The 15,633-nt window shown below is 41.7% G+C and overlaps 1 protein-coding gene across 1 annotated transcript in view; it reads right to left on the bottom strand.

The window, feature by feature from the left end:
• The window catches only part of GUCY2C (guanylate cyclase 2C), a 160,733-nt gene extending 152,003 nt beyond the window's left edge, over positions 1 to 8,730 (bottom strand). Inside the window, exon 1 of the mRNA XM_066594884.1 lies at positions 8,532 to 8,730. Coding sequence (XP_066450981.1) covers positions 8,532 to 8,730 — 199 coding nt within the window. The remainder of the gene's footprint in view (positions 1 to 8,531) is intronic.
• Between the last annotated feature and the right edge of the window lie 6,903 nt (positions 8,731 to 15,633).

Here is a 15,633-nt window from a genome sequence, read left to right as displayed (position 1 = left end):
TTGCTGCAGTGTTGTTTAGAGATTTGTTCCTATCACTTCATGTTCAGCTGCTGCTTCTGCAGTAACCTTGTTACCTTGCTACCTTGCTGTTTGCTTATGTTCTGTGTTCTCCGTTCGTGTATTCTGTGGTCTGTTATTCCCATTGTCCACTTCTCTGTTTATCCTTGTCTGCTCATTCCTTCTTTGTTTCTGTACTCCCCATTGTTGTTCTATCTTTGTCCTATAGGTGTTCTGGCCCGCCAGGGTAAGTCAGCATCTAGAGGAAGACCGTGGGGTTGTCCTTATCAGTATGAGTGCTTCGCTTATAGGCAGAGGTTTTCCTCTCCTGGTTATCAGTTTAGGGGAAAGATACCTTCCCCTAGTTTCCATCCATATACGGGGCTGTTCATCTGGTATCCTACCTCCCATGTTGGGGTTGGCTGTCAGCTGTGCTGGATCAGATCTTCACCTACCCGGTAGGTTGACACAGTGGTTCCACATCCACAGTCCTTACACTTCCTTTCCTAGGGCATATAGTTTCTCATGTTTGGTATACAAATGGATTCAGACAAAGTATCTACTATACTAAACTGGCCTCATCCATCAAGTCTTCATGTGATCCAATGTTTTCTGGGCTTTGCAAATTTTTACTGGTAATTTATCCCCCACTTCTCCACCTTGACTGCGCCTATTTCTGCTTTCATCCATAAAGGGGCAGACTCCAAGCGGTGTACTCCTGCGGACAAAGCTACCCTTCAAGCTCTGAAACAGGCCTTTGCTTCTGCCACCGTTTTGCACCTGCTGGAGGTTTCCAAGCAGCTTTTTTTGGAAGTTGATGCATCTTCGTCCGGAGCGGGGCGAACTTTTCACAGAGAACCACTTTGGATAGGACAGTGACATGTGGTTTCTGCTTCAAGGCTTTCATGGCTTCTGAGCAAAATTATTCTATTGGAAATTGTGAATTGGTGGCCATCAAAATGTCCCTGGAGTTTTGGAGCTTCTCATCCTGTAAAGATCTATACGGACCTTAAAAATCTGACCTACCTATAGACCGCATAGCAACTTAATCCTTGACAGGCCTGATGGTCCTTGTTCTTCACTTAATTTGATTTTATTCTGCATTTCCGTCCCACGGTCAAGAATTTCACAGCTGACACGCTGTCGAGGTCCTTGGACCACAGTTATCAAGAGGAGGAACCTCAGTACATCATTGACCCTGCTAAAATTACAACCGTGGCCCCCATTCGAGTAAGGGACCCTTCTTCGGGGAATACATTTGTCCCCACATCTAAAAGAAGATGGATTTAGTCCTAAGGTCATTATTCCAAAATGGCAGGGCACCCGGGTCAACATAAGACTGCAGAACCTTTCTGTCGCCATTTCTGGAGGCCGTCTATGAGGGAGGATATCCGGAACTTAGTTTCTGCCTGCACCATTTGTTCCCAAAACAAGTCTTTGAAACAGGGACCTACTGGCCTTCTTTGTCCCCTGCCCATACCCAAAGCGCCATGGCAGCACATAGCCATGGACTTTCTCATGGACCTGCCCTCATCCAATAGGTACACAGTCATCTGGGTGGTCGTGGATCGGTTCTCGAAGATGACTCACTTTGTTCTTTGGCTGGATTATCCTCAACCAGTCAACTGGCTAAGAATTTCATTAACCACATCTTCCAGGCCCATGGATTTCCCCTGCATATTGTGTCCAATAGAGGGGTCCAGTTTACTTCCAGATTTTGGAGGATCCTTTGTAAGCTTATGAATGTGTCCCTGAACTTCTCTTCCGCATATTATCTGCAGTCCGAAGAGCAGGTTGAATGCACTAACTTGATTTTGACCGACTACGTCCGCCACTTCACCAACGCACATCAAGACGACTGGATTGATCTGCTTCCTTAAGTGGAATTCTATAACTCTCATAATGTCTGAGAGTCTACTTATAAGTCCCCCTTTTTCATAGTTTATGGTATTTCACCCAGGATTCCTCTTCCTGTCTTGGCCTCGTCCGAGGTTCCAGCAGCAGGATCTTCAGTGGAGAATTTCTCCAAAGTCTGGCAGGAGACTAAGACTGCACTGGAGAGAGCTACTGCTCAGATGAAGAGGTTTGCAGACCTGAAACGCTGATCTCCTCCGCAGTTCGTTCCAGGTGACAAGGTATTTCTCTCTTCCAAACACATCAAGCTTAAAGTGCCGTCCTATAAATTGGCCCCTCGTTTTATTGGTCCCTTTGTGATTACCAGGATGTTGAACCCATTTGCTACAAGTTATGGCTCCCTGCCTCCTTACTCATACCCAACTTATTCCATGTCTCACTTCTAAAACCCATGATCCTCAATAACTATTCCAAGAATTTTAAGTCTGCTTTGGTCTAAGACTACTCTGAACATACTTATGAGGTCAGGAACATACTCGAAATGAAGATAATCAGGAATAAAAAAATTCTTTTTGGTAGATCGGAAGTGGTATGGTCCAGAGGAGAGGTCATTAGAGCCTTTTGAGAACATGAATGGACAGATCTGGCATAAGATGGGCGGTACTGTTAGGCATCGCCCTGCTCTCCCTGTATCATGTAGTATTACTTGCACTTTCCTTCAGCTCTGTGGGAGTTAATCCTTCCCAGTGCTCCTAACCCAGCTGCAAACCAAAGAGCCATTATGCTCCTATTTAACTAGGCCAGAGCTGCTCCTCCTTGCCTGAGCTTTGGTGTTCATTTGTGTCTTTCTCCCAGCGAAAGTATCCTGTGTTTGATTCCTGTGCACCGACCCTTGGATTTGTTATTTTGATTTGCCTGAACTCTGCTTGCCCTGACCCTTGGACTTGTGACCTGGATCTCTTTTGAACGCTGCCAGCACCAATGTCGGATCATATCCTGGCTGTGCAATTTGGCCTATCTCGTGGTGCATTGCACCAGCGTCGCTGACCTCTGGGATTACTCCAGGAGGTAGTGGCCTGGTCGGTTCCCCATGGCAAAGGCCAGATCCCTGTACAGGAGTTAAAGGGTAAATACTGGGGAACCATCAGGATAATGTCCTCAGGTTTAGCCCAAAGTCAAAACAGTTACTTGGCATAGTGGGTCCACACCTGCTGGTCGTAACATCTGCATATGCTTTGCTTTATTCAGGTTTGGTTCTATAATGACCTAACCTCTGTTCACGCAGAAAGCTAAATTTCGCTGCATTGCTTTAATCAGTGTAGACATTGATTAAAATTAATTTCTTTATTAATACTAAATAATTAAAATTGCAGGGCATTAAGAGGGTTCACGACCCTCCTTAGTTTAGGAACGGCACCTGACACATACACACACTTAGACTCAGATACTTACAAAAAAGAAAAACGAGGGGAGAGATGAAAAAGGCCTATTGTCATCCAAGGTAGGATTAATACTTGGATGAAATGGCCAATGCAGTTGATAATTAGATGTCACAGTAGTCGCAGTATCCCTCAGGTCTGCTTACTTGAATTTTCTAAGAAGGTGTACGATATCTATAGATGGATATCCACAATATCTTAGTGCATTATGATTAGAATATTCTTATTGTTAGGGTTCGGTTCGTCGTGTTTCCTTACGTTATCTAGCAGTTCATCAGGAACCACCCTGATCCCATAAAAGGAAGGGATATCAATAGACCTCCATAGTACTACTGTTGTCCTATACACTGGATGTATCTTATTAATTTTCTGATCAATTTTTAGATGAATAGATGCATATAGGGATCCTTGTGAGGTATATGGAAGAGAGATAGGATGCAAATCCAAACAGGCTGTTGGTAGAATTATTTCCTATCGATATAGTCAACCTAAGTTCCACCACCAGTTGGTTTTAGGGCATGGGAGGAGAATATGGTTTGCTCTCACTAAACCCCGCTATAGATTTGGATTTGTGCAGGGATAGTGAGGCTTTTTTCCACACTCTCCTCTCTATTCCCTATTTAGCTAGCAAGATAGGTAAAATTAGCCCCTCTAGCTTAGTCTAAATAGACTGGCTAACAGCCGTTGTTACTATCTGTCTCTCAGAGCTATGTCACACCAGGACCATTTACCTTGTCTCCTCAATAGTATAAATAGTAATGAAAATAAAGATAAGGAAAAATAAAGACAAATAAATAAAGCCTGCAGCCTGGATGGCTAACTAGCCTCTCTAAAGAACTAGCAGCAAATTCTGGCATCTCCAACCCCTTTTGGTGACTGGTGGACTGATATTTTCAGCAGATGGAGCCATTGGATTTCATCGCTTGCTAGAACTTTAGTGACTATTCTTGCTGCTATTGCTAGTATTGGCTGCTGCATTATTCCATGCCTTTGAGGATTTATCTCTAAGGGCTAAGTCACACGGGCGCATCGCTATGTCTGTAAAAGTCCAGTCTAATAAAGTGTGGCATTATTTATCCTGCACAGTGAAAACGGACAGAAAAATAAAAGTCACAATTCACATGCGCGTAACACACTCCTTGTCAACGTTTTGCACAGTGTCACACCCTTTCCTTTGTGTATTTGTGAACCTCCCATAGACTTCTATGGGACCTTTGCTGTACAAAATGCAGAAAGATAGAGCAGACCCTACTTTTTACCCTGCACGTGAAAAAAAACATGTTAATAAGAATGAACCCTTTCAAATCACTAGGCTTTATTCTCTTTGTTTAGTGCACAGAAACCCACGCGAACACGGTTATGTGAAGAAGCCCTAAAACTTTAATGAGAGACATCGCGATGCAGTGCGATGCTGCCGCCGGCTCTGTTGAAATCAAGCAGTGCAATGCGATGCAGGAAAAACCAGCACATATCACTGTTTGCTGAGTGGTAGCTGTTCAGGTGCTGCTTGTCAATTCCAGCTGCTGTGCTGAAATGAGCAGAGATCTGCAGGCGGTTGCAACAGAGAGTCGCAGCGTGTACCCTTTATTGTGTAAGTTCTTGTGATGAGTTGGGCAACTGTGTCAGCGGGCTATCTTCAGCATAAGTTTTCATCCCCTGGATATAGTCAAGAATTTTATTTATATTCAGAGATCTCAATGTTAAGAACACACAGTCCTGTCGGGATGCAGTTTTGATGCTGTCACAAACCATATGCAGTCGACTGCATGCAGTTTTGTTACCGAATTTCTACAGTTGCCATGCATTTTTCAACCACATGTTTGACCCCTTGCTGCCCATTGCTGTACTATTATGTCACTGCAAAAAGGATTTTCTCCACAAAGTGTGAAGTATTATATGAGTGATCAAAAGATTGGATGTTCAAGTCCTTACTGAACATTCTGAAAAACATTACAAAAAAAATTTAAAATTCAGAAAGATAAAAACACTCCTTTTTTAAAACTTAGCTCTTTTCTTTTTGTAAAAAAAGCAAACAAACATAATTTGCTTAGCTGAATTTGCAATGACCCGTATATTAAAATGAACACATTATTTATCTCATACGGTGGATGCTGACAAGAATATCCAAAATGTTGCTTTTAGTTCATTTTGTAAAAAAAAGAGATTAAAAAGTCATATGTACCCAAAATTACACCAATGCATAATGAAATATTGTTCAATAGTAACAAAACCTAAAAAAAACCCTCCAAATTGTAAAGTTATGATAAAATCCCAAAACTCTGCCTATCCTTAAGTATCAAACTAGACGGTATCCTTAAGGGGTTATAGACCACATTTTTAGCACTGGTGTCTAGTATAACTGCATGATTAATCAAATTAATTTAATTATCCCCTTCAAATGAACACTATTCTGGATTTGCCCAGTCTCGCCCCCTCTTGTGGCACAAGAGATATGCTACACAGTATACCTTCACATGCATTGAATTCCAGCTCCATTTCAGAGTCCTATGTGTGGAGCGGCCATCTTAATAAATTTGCTACATTTCACTCCAGGGAACTCTTTAGGCCGCTTGTCCACAGGTGAATTTTCATTGCATTCCCCGCAGCGATAATCCGCCCGCGGGCAATGCAGTGAATGCTTTCCGTTGCGTTGCTATGGAAAACGCAGCCCCCCTGTCCACAAGCGGAGAATCATGACAATTCTCCACTCGCAGGCGGCAAATCGCAGCATGCTGCAATTTGCCACGATTCTCCGTGGTGAGTCTATCTGTCAGATAGGCTCATTGCAGAGTACCGTCAGCTCTCCCCTGCTCCCGGATGGCGTCTCCCGTGGTGGAGATCCGCCATGGGATATCGCTGTGCCCATGGACATGCAGCTTACTTGGTCTGACATACAAAACTCTGGTCTGAAGAAAGTTTTTGAATGACAGAGCACTTGTACTATCACATGTGCTTGAAAATCCAAGTCCTAATTTAAGGGGTTTGCCCTGGATAAAAAAATTCGGCTAATAGGAGAAAAGTTAGAAAAAAAAATACTCAACTGTCCAATTCTTTCAGCTTCAGTGCCAACTCTCCAGTGGTTCCTACCCTACTATTTTCTAGTTCCTGCTGCCATGATGTATTGCACATGCATGTGACCACTGCAGCAAATCATTGGCCTCAGCATTGCTACTGCATGTAAAGCACAAGACCACTGAGTTTAGTGATTGGCTGCAGTTGTCACAAGGATTTACATGACGTCATCGCTGCTGGGCAGTAAATAGAAACTGTATGGGACCACCAGAGAGTGGCATAGTACTGGGTTGTTTTTTTATCATCTCACATTCCTTGCTCTTAGACTAATTTTTAACACCTTTTAAGACCACTTTCACATATGGCATATTTGCTATTTGCTTTCACACACCAAATCTGCACACCTAAATGGTGTGGATTTGGCTGCATTTTGCATTGCAGATCTGTTGTGGAACTTTATTCTTGTATTCCAAGGGTTGAATTCCGCAGAATGGGAAGGAAATTTTTGAAATCTTCTCCACATTGCTTGTACTGCATATGCTGGATAATTTATGCTGCAATCCCAGCAACTGAAATTCCTCAGCATTACCACCCAATGAAGATGGCCTAAAGCAGATCTGCCATCAGGGACAGCATAGAATGAGGAAAGGCTCATTCTTCTATTAGCTACAACAGCACAAAAATATTGTACCATTTAGCTAGTAAAAGCAATTAAGGATGACATCGGGCTCATAGTAATGAGTAATGTGTGTTCATGAGGGGCACTCTCCTCTGCCTCTATCAGCAGTGTTTGACAGCTGGTTCTATCTGCATACATAGCAGTTCATTGTAAGGTGTGCCCTCATGTAAAGCACTATATGTAGTAGTATACTATTATCTCACTGTCTTGCTATATCAGCACCAATATAGCAGCATAATGAGAGTATGATGTCTAATTGTGCTGCCATATTATTTGTATTCTAACTAATTGCATAGATGTATTTCTTAATTTGCCACTAAAAAGATATTTGGTTCCTAATCTGTCAATTTACTAGCCAAATACAGCAAAGTAAAACCTTTTTCCATTAAGAAAATACTCAATTGTATTGTCTTGGTAATTTTGTAGTTTGTTTAGCAAAAATAAGAAAATCGATATGAGAATCATCCATAATCAAGGTTTTCTTACCCAGATGTAGTGTCTAGTATCATACACTGCTCTCACAAACAAAATAATCTTGTATCCTTTTAAAGGCTAACAGAAAGAAAAAATGTTGCAGCAAGCTTTCGAGGTTACTTAGACCTCTTCATCAGGCTAGTATTACAAAATATATCTGAAGAAAGTCCATTTAAAGGTATTATATCTACAAGACTATTTCGTTTTATTAATTGAGAGCAATAACATTTTGTTCTACTGGGTAACTTGTACCAAACTTTTTTCTTTTGGCTCACAGAGAAAATCCCCCACCAAATGCAGACAAAACTGCTGCCATGTAATAGCAGCCTGATACCTTAGGACTTCATTCACACCTTGCCTAAGTATCAATACAGTTTGTTAATAGTTGTATTCCTATCAACTGCCAAACCATATCAGCCTTGTGATATCCAGCCTTGTCCTACCATAATCTGCTCAGTTCGACTACTTTAACCTGCTTGGTTCTACTAAAACACTGTCTACACCAGCATGGCTTGGCTGCCCCTCCAAACCTTGCCTGTTTGCCTGTGCTCCCAATCTGTAAGATGACCAATCAACACCATTTAAGGATATACTAAGGCCGCTCTCACACAACCCACTTTTTACCACAATTAGTGCGGTGCTTGAAATGCTACGCTAACCATCGTACAACGCTCCCGTTGATTTCAACGGCGCTTTGCAGACCAGCACTCGACTGCACTGTTTCTAACAATGCGATTTTCAAGTGTTGTCTGCTTGGTTTTTGCGCGGTTCAGCACTTTTTAATGCACCTGATCGCCCATCACAGTGATGGGGTTTGATAAAAAATGCTGACAAATGCTGTAATATGCGTACAAAAACACATCATGAAATTCACAGTAAAATGCTGCGGTTTTGGGCGCAGCGTTTTGTGAACGTATGTGTGAGAGTGGCCTAAATAGCACCTATGGTAGGTGTCGTGACACTGTTATTTTGATTAGGCATGACATCTGAACTTGGCATCACCACATTCTTGGCTTATAAGAGACATCAAGTACACAGTAAATATGGGCCAGTATGAAAAAAGGAATAGCTCTCACCTTGCTTTACGAAGTATTTTCGCAGCTCTAACAGGCCAAGTTCTACAGCTGCTTTAATAGTTTTTACATTCCATTCTGTTGAGTTGGCGTCATTCAGCATGATCATGTCAAGAGTGTAGTTTCCATTGCTGCACATTGGAATCACCAGGAATGGCAGGCATAGCATATGTATGAACAGACATATCACTAGCCTCTCCATCTTTCTTCAGCCTTGTTCCGTGCACAATTTTACAGGATATCACTGATGCTCTCAGAAGAACAAATCTGCTAGGACTGCAGTGATTACATGTCACTCCCTTCTCCCAAACTATAACTGTCCGGTTACATATTAACAACAGATAAAACGAAGCTAGCTTCTATATTGCATTTTCTATTTGCATAGAGAGAGGTCTGGGCTGTTACAGCTTGGCAGAAAATTGAACACACCAATTAAAATATTACTTTTAATTATGGTGCCAAGGAAAGCCATAAAGAACTCATTAAAATGTCTACTACATTTGAGGAAAACCTGTAATGACTAAACAGCAAATATTTTGTTTGATGCTAGAATACATTCTGTAAGAATAAAGATGAGTTAAGTTAACGAACCAAGTGAATGTTTCTATAAATACTCCATTCTGGGAGTCATTGTCATACTTTTTAGCAACAATGAAAGCTTCATCCATTTTTCATTCACATACCCCAGTAATTAAACATTTGTTAATGCTGTGAAGTCCATTTAGGCTAATAACGATTATATAAAAACTGTTTCAAAACTTCAGGTGTTCAGACAATAGTATTTTCTATTCTTTATGGACATAAAAGCTGGACTACAAATAAGGAAGATAAGACAAGTATAGCTGTCTTTGAACTTTGGCATTGATAAGTGTTGCTGAATGGTGTTAATGGCAGCCATTGTCCCCACAGAAGTCAATAGAGAGGTCTTCTTTCTTGTAAGTGACCATCTCCATTGCATACATAGTAACATAGTATGTAAAGTTGAAAAAAGACACATGGCCATCCAGTTCAGCCTATTATCCTGCATTGTTGATCCAGTGGAGAACAAAAAAAACCCCATAAGGTCGAAGCCAATTTTTCTCATTTTAGGGAAAAAATTAATTTGCGACACCAAATCTGGCAATCAGATTTATCTTCAGATTAAGAATCCTTCTAAAGTAAGCTAGCAACCATAGCATGTAATATAATTACACTTAAGAAATGTGTTCAGGCCCTTCTTGAACTCTTTTCGTGAGTTCGCCATCACCATGTCCTCAGGCAGAGAGTTCCACAGTCTCACTGCTCTTACAGTAAAGAACTTCTTTCTGTGTCAGTGTAGAAATCTTTTTTCCTCTAGATGTAGAGAGTCCCACCTTGTTACAATCACCGTCCTGCGTGTAAATAGATGATGGGAGAGATCTCTGTACTGACCCCTGATATATTTATACATAGTTATTAGATCGACCCCTTGTTACAGTCCTGGATATCAATAGATTATGGAGGAGATCTCTATATTGTCCCCTGATATATCTATACATGGTTATTGGAGCGCCCCCTTGTTATAGTCCTGGGTACAATAGATGATGGGAGAGATCTCTGTACTGATCCCTGATATATTTATACATAGTTATCAGAACGCCCCCTTGTTACAGTCCTGGATATATATAGATGATGGAGGAGATTTCTGTATTGTCCCCTGATATATTTATACATAGTTATTAGATCGACCCCTTGTTACAGTCCTGGATATCAATAGATTATGGAGGAGATCTCTATATTGTCCCCTGATATATCTATACATGGTTATTGGAGCGCCCCCTTGTTATAGTCCTGGGTACAATAGATGATGGGAGAGATCTCTGTACTGACCCCTGATATATTTATACATAGTTATCAGAGTGCCCCCTTGTTACAGTCCTGGATATATATAGATGATGGAGGAGATCTCTGTATTGTCCCCTGATATATCTATACATAGTTATTAGAGCACCCCCTTGTTACAGTCCTGGATATATATAGATAATGCGAAAAGAAAGTGTGGAAAAATACTGGTGCGAAGGCGCTGCACTCTGAGCTACTAGAAGATTAAGGGCCAATATGTGATAGTGAAAGCACTTCTTTTCTATTATTTAACAAAATAAAAAAACAGCAAGTGAAAATGTGTTTCGGGGACGAGCCCCTTCATAAATTCGGCTGGATTAAACACGGCAGGATGCCTGGGGGTGACACAATTCCAAAGGTTTTTGGATGTGCCAGAGGTCCTGTATGTGGCAGGGAGACAGGGAGGAAAAAAGTACTTCAGGACTGACGAAGGGGCTCGTCCCCGAAACGCGTTTTTACTTGCTGTTTTTTTATTTTGATAAATAATAAAAAAGAGGTGCTTTCACTATCGTGTATTGGACCTTAATCTTCTAGTAGCTTAGAGTGTTGCGCCTTCATACCAGTATTTTTGCACACTCTTTTCGCTATACTCACGCCCACCTTGGTGGAGCGTTATTTGGTTGGCAGCAACTCCATTATTTGAAACACTTTTTACTCCAGAACTATTTCACCACTCTCACTGTGTCCTGCTCCACCCTCATTTTTCACCTTTTTACTCACATATATAGATGATGGTAGAGATCTCTGTATTGTCCCCCTGATACGTATATCTATACATAGTTATTAGAGTGCCCCCTTGTTACAGTTCTGGATATAAATAGATGATGGGAGAGATCTCTGTATAGACTCCTGATATATTTAGACATAGTTATTAGAGCGCCCCCTTGTTACAGTCCTGGGTATAATAGATGATCGGAGAGATCTCTGTATTGTCCGCTGATATATTCATACCTAGTTTTTAGGCTATCCCTCAGCCTTTTTTTCTAAAGTGAATAATCACAGTTTTCATAACCTCTCTGGGTATTGTAATCCAACCCATTCTATTTATTACTATACTTTGTACCCGCTCAGCCTCTGATATGTCCTTCTTTAGAAACCGGTGCTCAAAACTGTCCACAGTATTCCTTATATGGTCTAGCCAGTGACTTGTAAAGAGGAAGAATAATGTCCTCGTCATGTGTTCCTAGACCTCTTTGATGCACCCCACGATCCTATTTGCCTTTGCAGCAGCTGCCTGACACTAGTTGCTCTAGCTGTTTACAGTTAACTAAAATCCCCAAAGCCTTTTCCATGTCAGTGTTCCCCAGTGATTCCACATTTAGAGTGTAATAGTCACATGTATTTCCTCTATCCATGTGCAGAACCTTACATTTATCAGTGTTAAACCTCATTTGTCACTTTTCTGCCCCCAACTTATCCAGATCCATTTGCAAATGCATTCTGTCCTCTCTCGTGTTAATTACTTTACATAGTTGTATATCATCTGCAAATATTGATATTTTACTGCACAAATCTTCTACCAGGTCATTAATAAATATATTAAAAAGAATAGGGCCCAGTACTGCCCCTCTGTGGTGCTCTACAAGTAAAGGTGCATTTACACACACAGATGATCGCTCAAAGCTCATCAGAAACTGACAGTTCTGAGCGATCATTTTGCATAGGTACTAATGGGCTAATTAGCCCTTTTGTACGTCATCGCATGAACTTGGAAAACGAGTGATCAGTTCTCTAACTACATCGCTATTGTTCTCCAGTGGGACAGCAGCTGTTAAAGAATGTTATCAGGGCCCAGTGAGAACTTATCGTCCTGAGGGACGAAGATTTAATGCGGACCTGAAGTCAGCAATGCACGAATAGTGCACGGTAAGTGCATGATGGGCACATATTTACACACAATGATTACTGCTCAAAAGATGGCTTTTGAGCGAATTTTGAGTGATCATCGTTGTGTTTGAAAGGGTCTTTATAGTGACTCAATTAGACTATTTACCATGTATAACCACCCTCTGCTATGTTTTTAAAAATCTCCCATTTATTGTCCATACTCCCCATTTTTGAGGACCTTGTCCCAGTCAATATGGTTTATGGCATCTCTGAGCTGGTCAAACTTTGTCTTCCTAAAGATTAGTATTTTTGTAGCTCCCTTATAAAACTCTTTTCTTGAAAAACAAGTTAAAATGTATTATATTTTGGTCCCTATTTCCTAGGTGCCCTCCAACTTGCACCACTGTTATTCTGTCAGGCCTGTTGGTTAATATTAGGTCCACCCTCTAGTTGGTCGTCCCTCTAGTTGGGTCCTGTACAAGTTGGGTAAGATAATTATCTTTAGTAATTCACAGAAAGTTGCTACCTTTATGAGATCCGCACGTTTAGGCTTCCCAGTTTATATCCGGATAGTTAAAGTCCCCCATAATAATTACCTCATTGTGATTTGCTGCTTCATCTATTTGCCTCAGTAATAGACTTTCAGTGGCTTCTGTTATATTTGGTAGCCTATTGAAAAACCCCATGAGGATTTTATTGTTTTCCCCTTAATGTATTTCCACCAATAGAGACTCCATATGTTCATCTCCCTCCCATATAACTTCCCGTAATGTGGGCTTTATACTGGATTTTACAAAAACCGCTCCCCCTTTTTTTTATAACAATCTCTTCTGAACAGACTGTAACCCTGTATGTTTACCGCCCAGTCATAGCTTTATCCTACCAGGTCTCCATTATTCCCCGTGTCGTTGTTTTCCTCAGACATTATTACTTCCAGTTTGTCTACTTTATTGATCAGACTTCTAGCATTAGTCGCCATACAGTTTAAATAAAAAAATAAGAAAAATTTTCTAAAGTGTATCCCTGTCAGGGTAATTCTAAGTACAGCACCAATCAGGCCCACCCCACTTGCCCCGCTGCCGGCGGAAAGAAGAAAACACCACACGGAGGTCTGGTATAGTTTCTCACATGGGGACATAACTGCGCTTCTTTATTACCGATTACATGAGATCTTATACCCTTTTGTCTCATCACCAGGAATGGGTGATGGGCTCATAACCATATATGGGAAGTCCGGATTTCCGGCCTGAGACAGTGAAAGTTATGTACATAGTTGAACAGTTGTTATCTTAATACTGGCGCCTCCGGGAAAACAGCCAAGTACGCGTCCTTCGTCCGATTCTTCTTTGCTGTGTTTAAAATACATTTTGTTCAAGATACATTTTGTCTTCGCCTTGCAAGGCCTTTGGAATATCTGATGTAAGGCGACATATAAGTTTTTCTCATTTTAACTTTGAATAGAACTTGCATACAGGTATAAAAGCATAAAGAACATATGGCAATATATACATATACCCTCACATCCCTATTAACTATTCTGCTAGTTCTAACTGCACTAACCCCTCCCAGCGCTCCACCCCCATTTCCATTACTTTAGTCCCAAGTCACTGTCTACACCGTCTTCCCCTCCATCTTTCTGATTGCCCTAGTTGAAACTCTCCTCTTAGCCGCCCTCTCACTCTCAGAGCCTGACCTGTGTCTGGCTTTCAGCCTGGGACTAAAAGTTCAGCCAGTCTGGCTTTCAGCTTCCCTGCCCCAGCTTTCAGCCAGGGACTGAATGTTCCTGGAGATTTTAGTTCCTCCATCTCATCGCGGGAGGGCCGTACGGGACCTCCGAACATCGTTTAATGGGTTAACAGTTCAGATTAGCCACGCGGCTAAACGGAGCTGTTGCCGCCGGGTGTCGGCTGTAAGAAACAGCCGGTGCACATGGTGTATAATGGGACACCACCGTGATGATCTTCCTTAATGCGTACCCTAATGCTGCAGGACATAAATGTATGTCTTGCAGCATCAAGTGGTTAATGACAGCCAGATACAGAAATTTGATATCAATGTTACCTGAAACTCAAATACAACAAAAATGTTTTCCACATTAGAGGTGTTCAATGTGGCCCCTTTTCTCACTGGATGCACATGGAGTCTGTAGTCAAGTTGCTGCCATATATGTTGTAGCGGATCATCATTGACTGATGCAATGGCTTCTGGGATACTACAGATAATCCATGGTGGTGGTAATAAGGGCATGTAGACTCTCTCTTTAACACTCCCCTCAAAGAAGACAATGACAAGGCGTACGGTCCGGGGAACATGTAGGCCAAGTAAGAAGTACACTATCATCATGACCTGCACAGCCAATACAACAATTTAGTATTCGCCTACTGAGCTCACTTCTAACTTCATTGTGAAAATGGGGGGTGGGGTGCCCCGTTTTGTTGGAAGCCATATCTGCAGCGTCCAGGTCCAAAATCGCCAGGATTGTTTCCTCATGGAAAAAAAAGGGGCCGTACACTTTCCTACAGGTTATAACGCAAAACACATCACTATGACGGAGTCGCGCATATGTTCTACATAGACAGGTGGGTTTTACCTCCCCCACATTCTGTTTGTTTGAAAATGATGTGGCACACTAATAACAGACTGGTAGACCTAAAAACCTAAAATGCTCTCCTGTCTTCTTTGGCAGCCATTTTGTCTCATATCCCCCTAGCGACTACTAGAAAAAACCTTATTGGGCCTCATTTAGTAAAACTGTTGAACAGTAAGATTGCTCTTGTTGCCCATAGCAACCAATCACAGCACAGCTTTCATTTTCCCTTAGCAGCTTGAGGAATGAAAGCTGCACTGTGAATGGTTGCTGTGGGCAACAACGATGTCTTGCTGTTAGACAACTATGCTAAAGGAACATTTTTCTAGTTCCACGGATATCAAAGTGCTAATGACCACTTGTCTGTGTGTGCTGTGTGAGTTACATGCAGAGGCTAACAGCAGCCGTGTGCTGGCAGTAACTGTGATGATGTCACAATCATATAATCAGTTACCGACTCTTAGCACCACTCCCTGATCACATGACAGTGACATCATCACAGGTCCTTTATCTTTGTGCACTGAATGAGGGATTATGGGTAGACTATATCCCCCACAAACCCCTGTGGCCTCAGTTGCTATGGATACAGCAGTGCTCAGTCTGAAAGTTTGTAGCTGGTTGTGAGACAGCTGTACACTGTGTGAAGACTCTAATAAATGACACCTCACAAATGTACACATACATAGCTTGTGTGTTGACAGGACCTGTGATGATGTCAGCATCATGTGATCAGTCACATGGTCCCAGAGCTGAATGAGGCATTATGGGAGGACTATATCCCCCACAAAACCCTGTGGCTTCAGTTGCTATGGATACAGCAGTACTCAGTCT

The sequence above is a fragment of the Eleutherodactylus coqui genome, chromosome 3, assembly GCF_035609145.1.
Source record: "Eleutherodactylus coqui strain aEleCoq1 chromosome 3, aEleCoq1.hap1, whole genome shotgun sequence".
NCBI lineage: Eukaryota > Metazoa > Chordata > Amphibia > Anura > Eleutherodactylidae > Eleutherodactylus > Eleutherodactylus coqui.
Note: the sequence above shows the minus strand (reverse complement) of the source record. Positions and strands in the feature narration are given on the sequence as shown.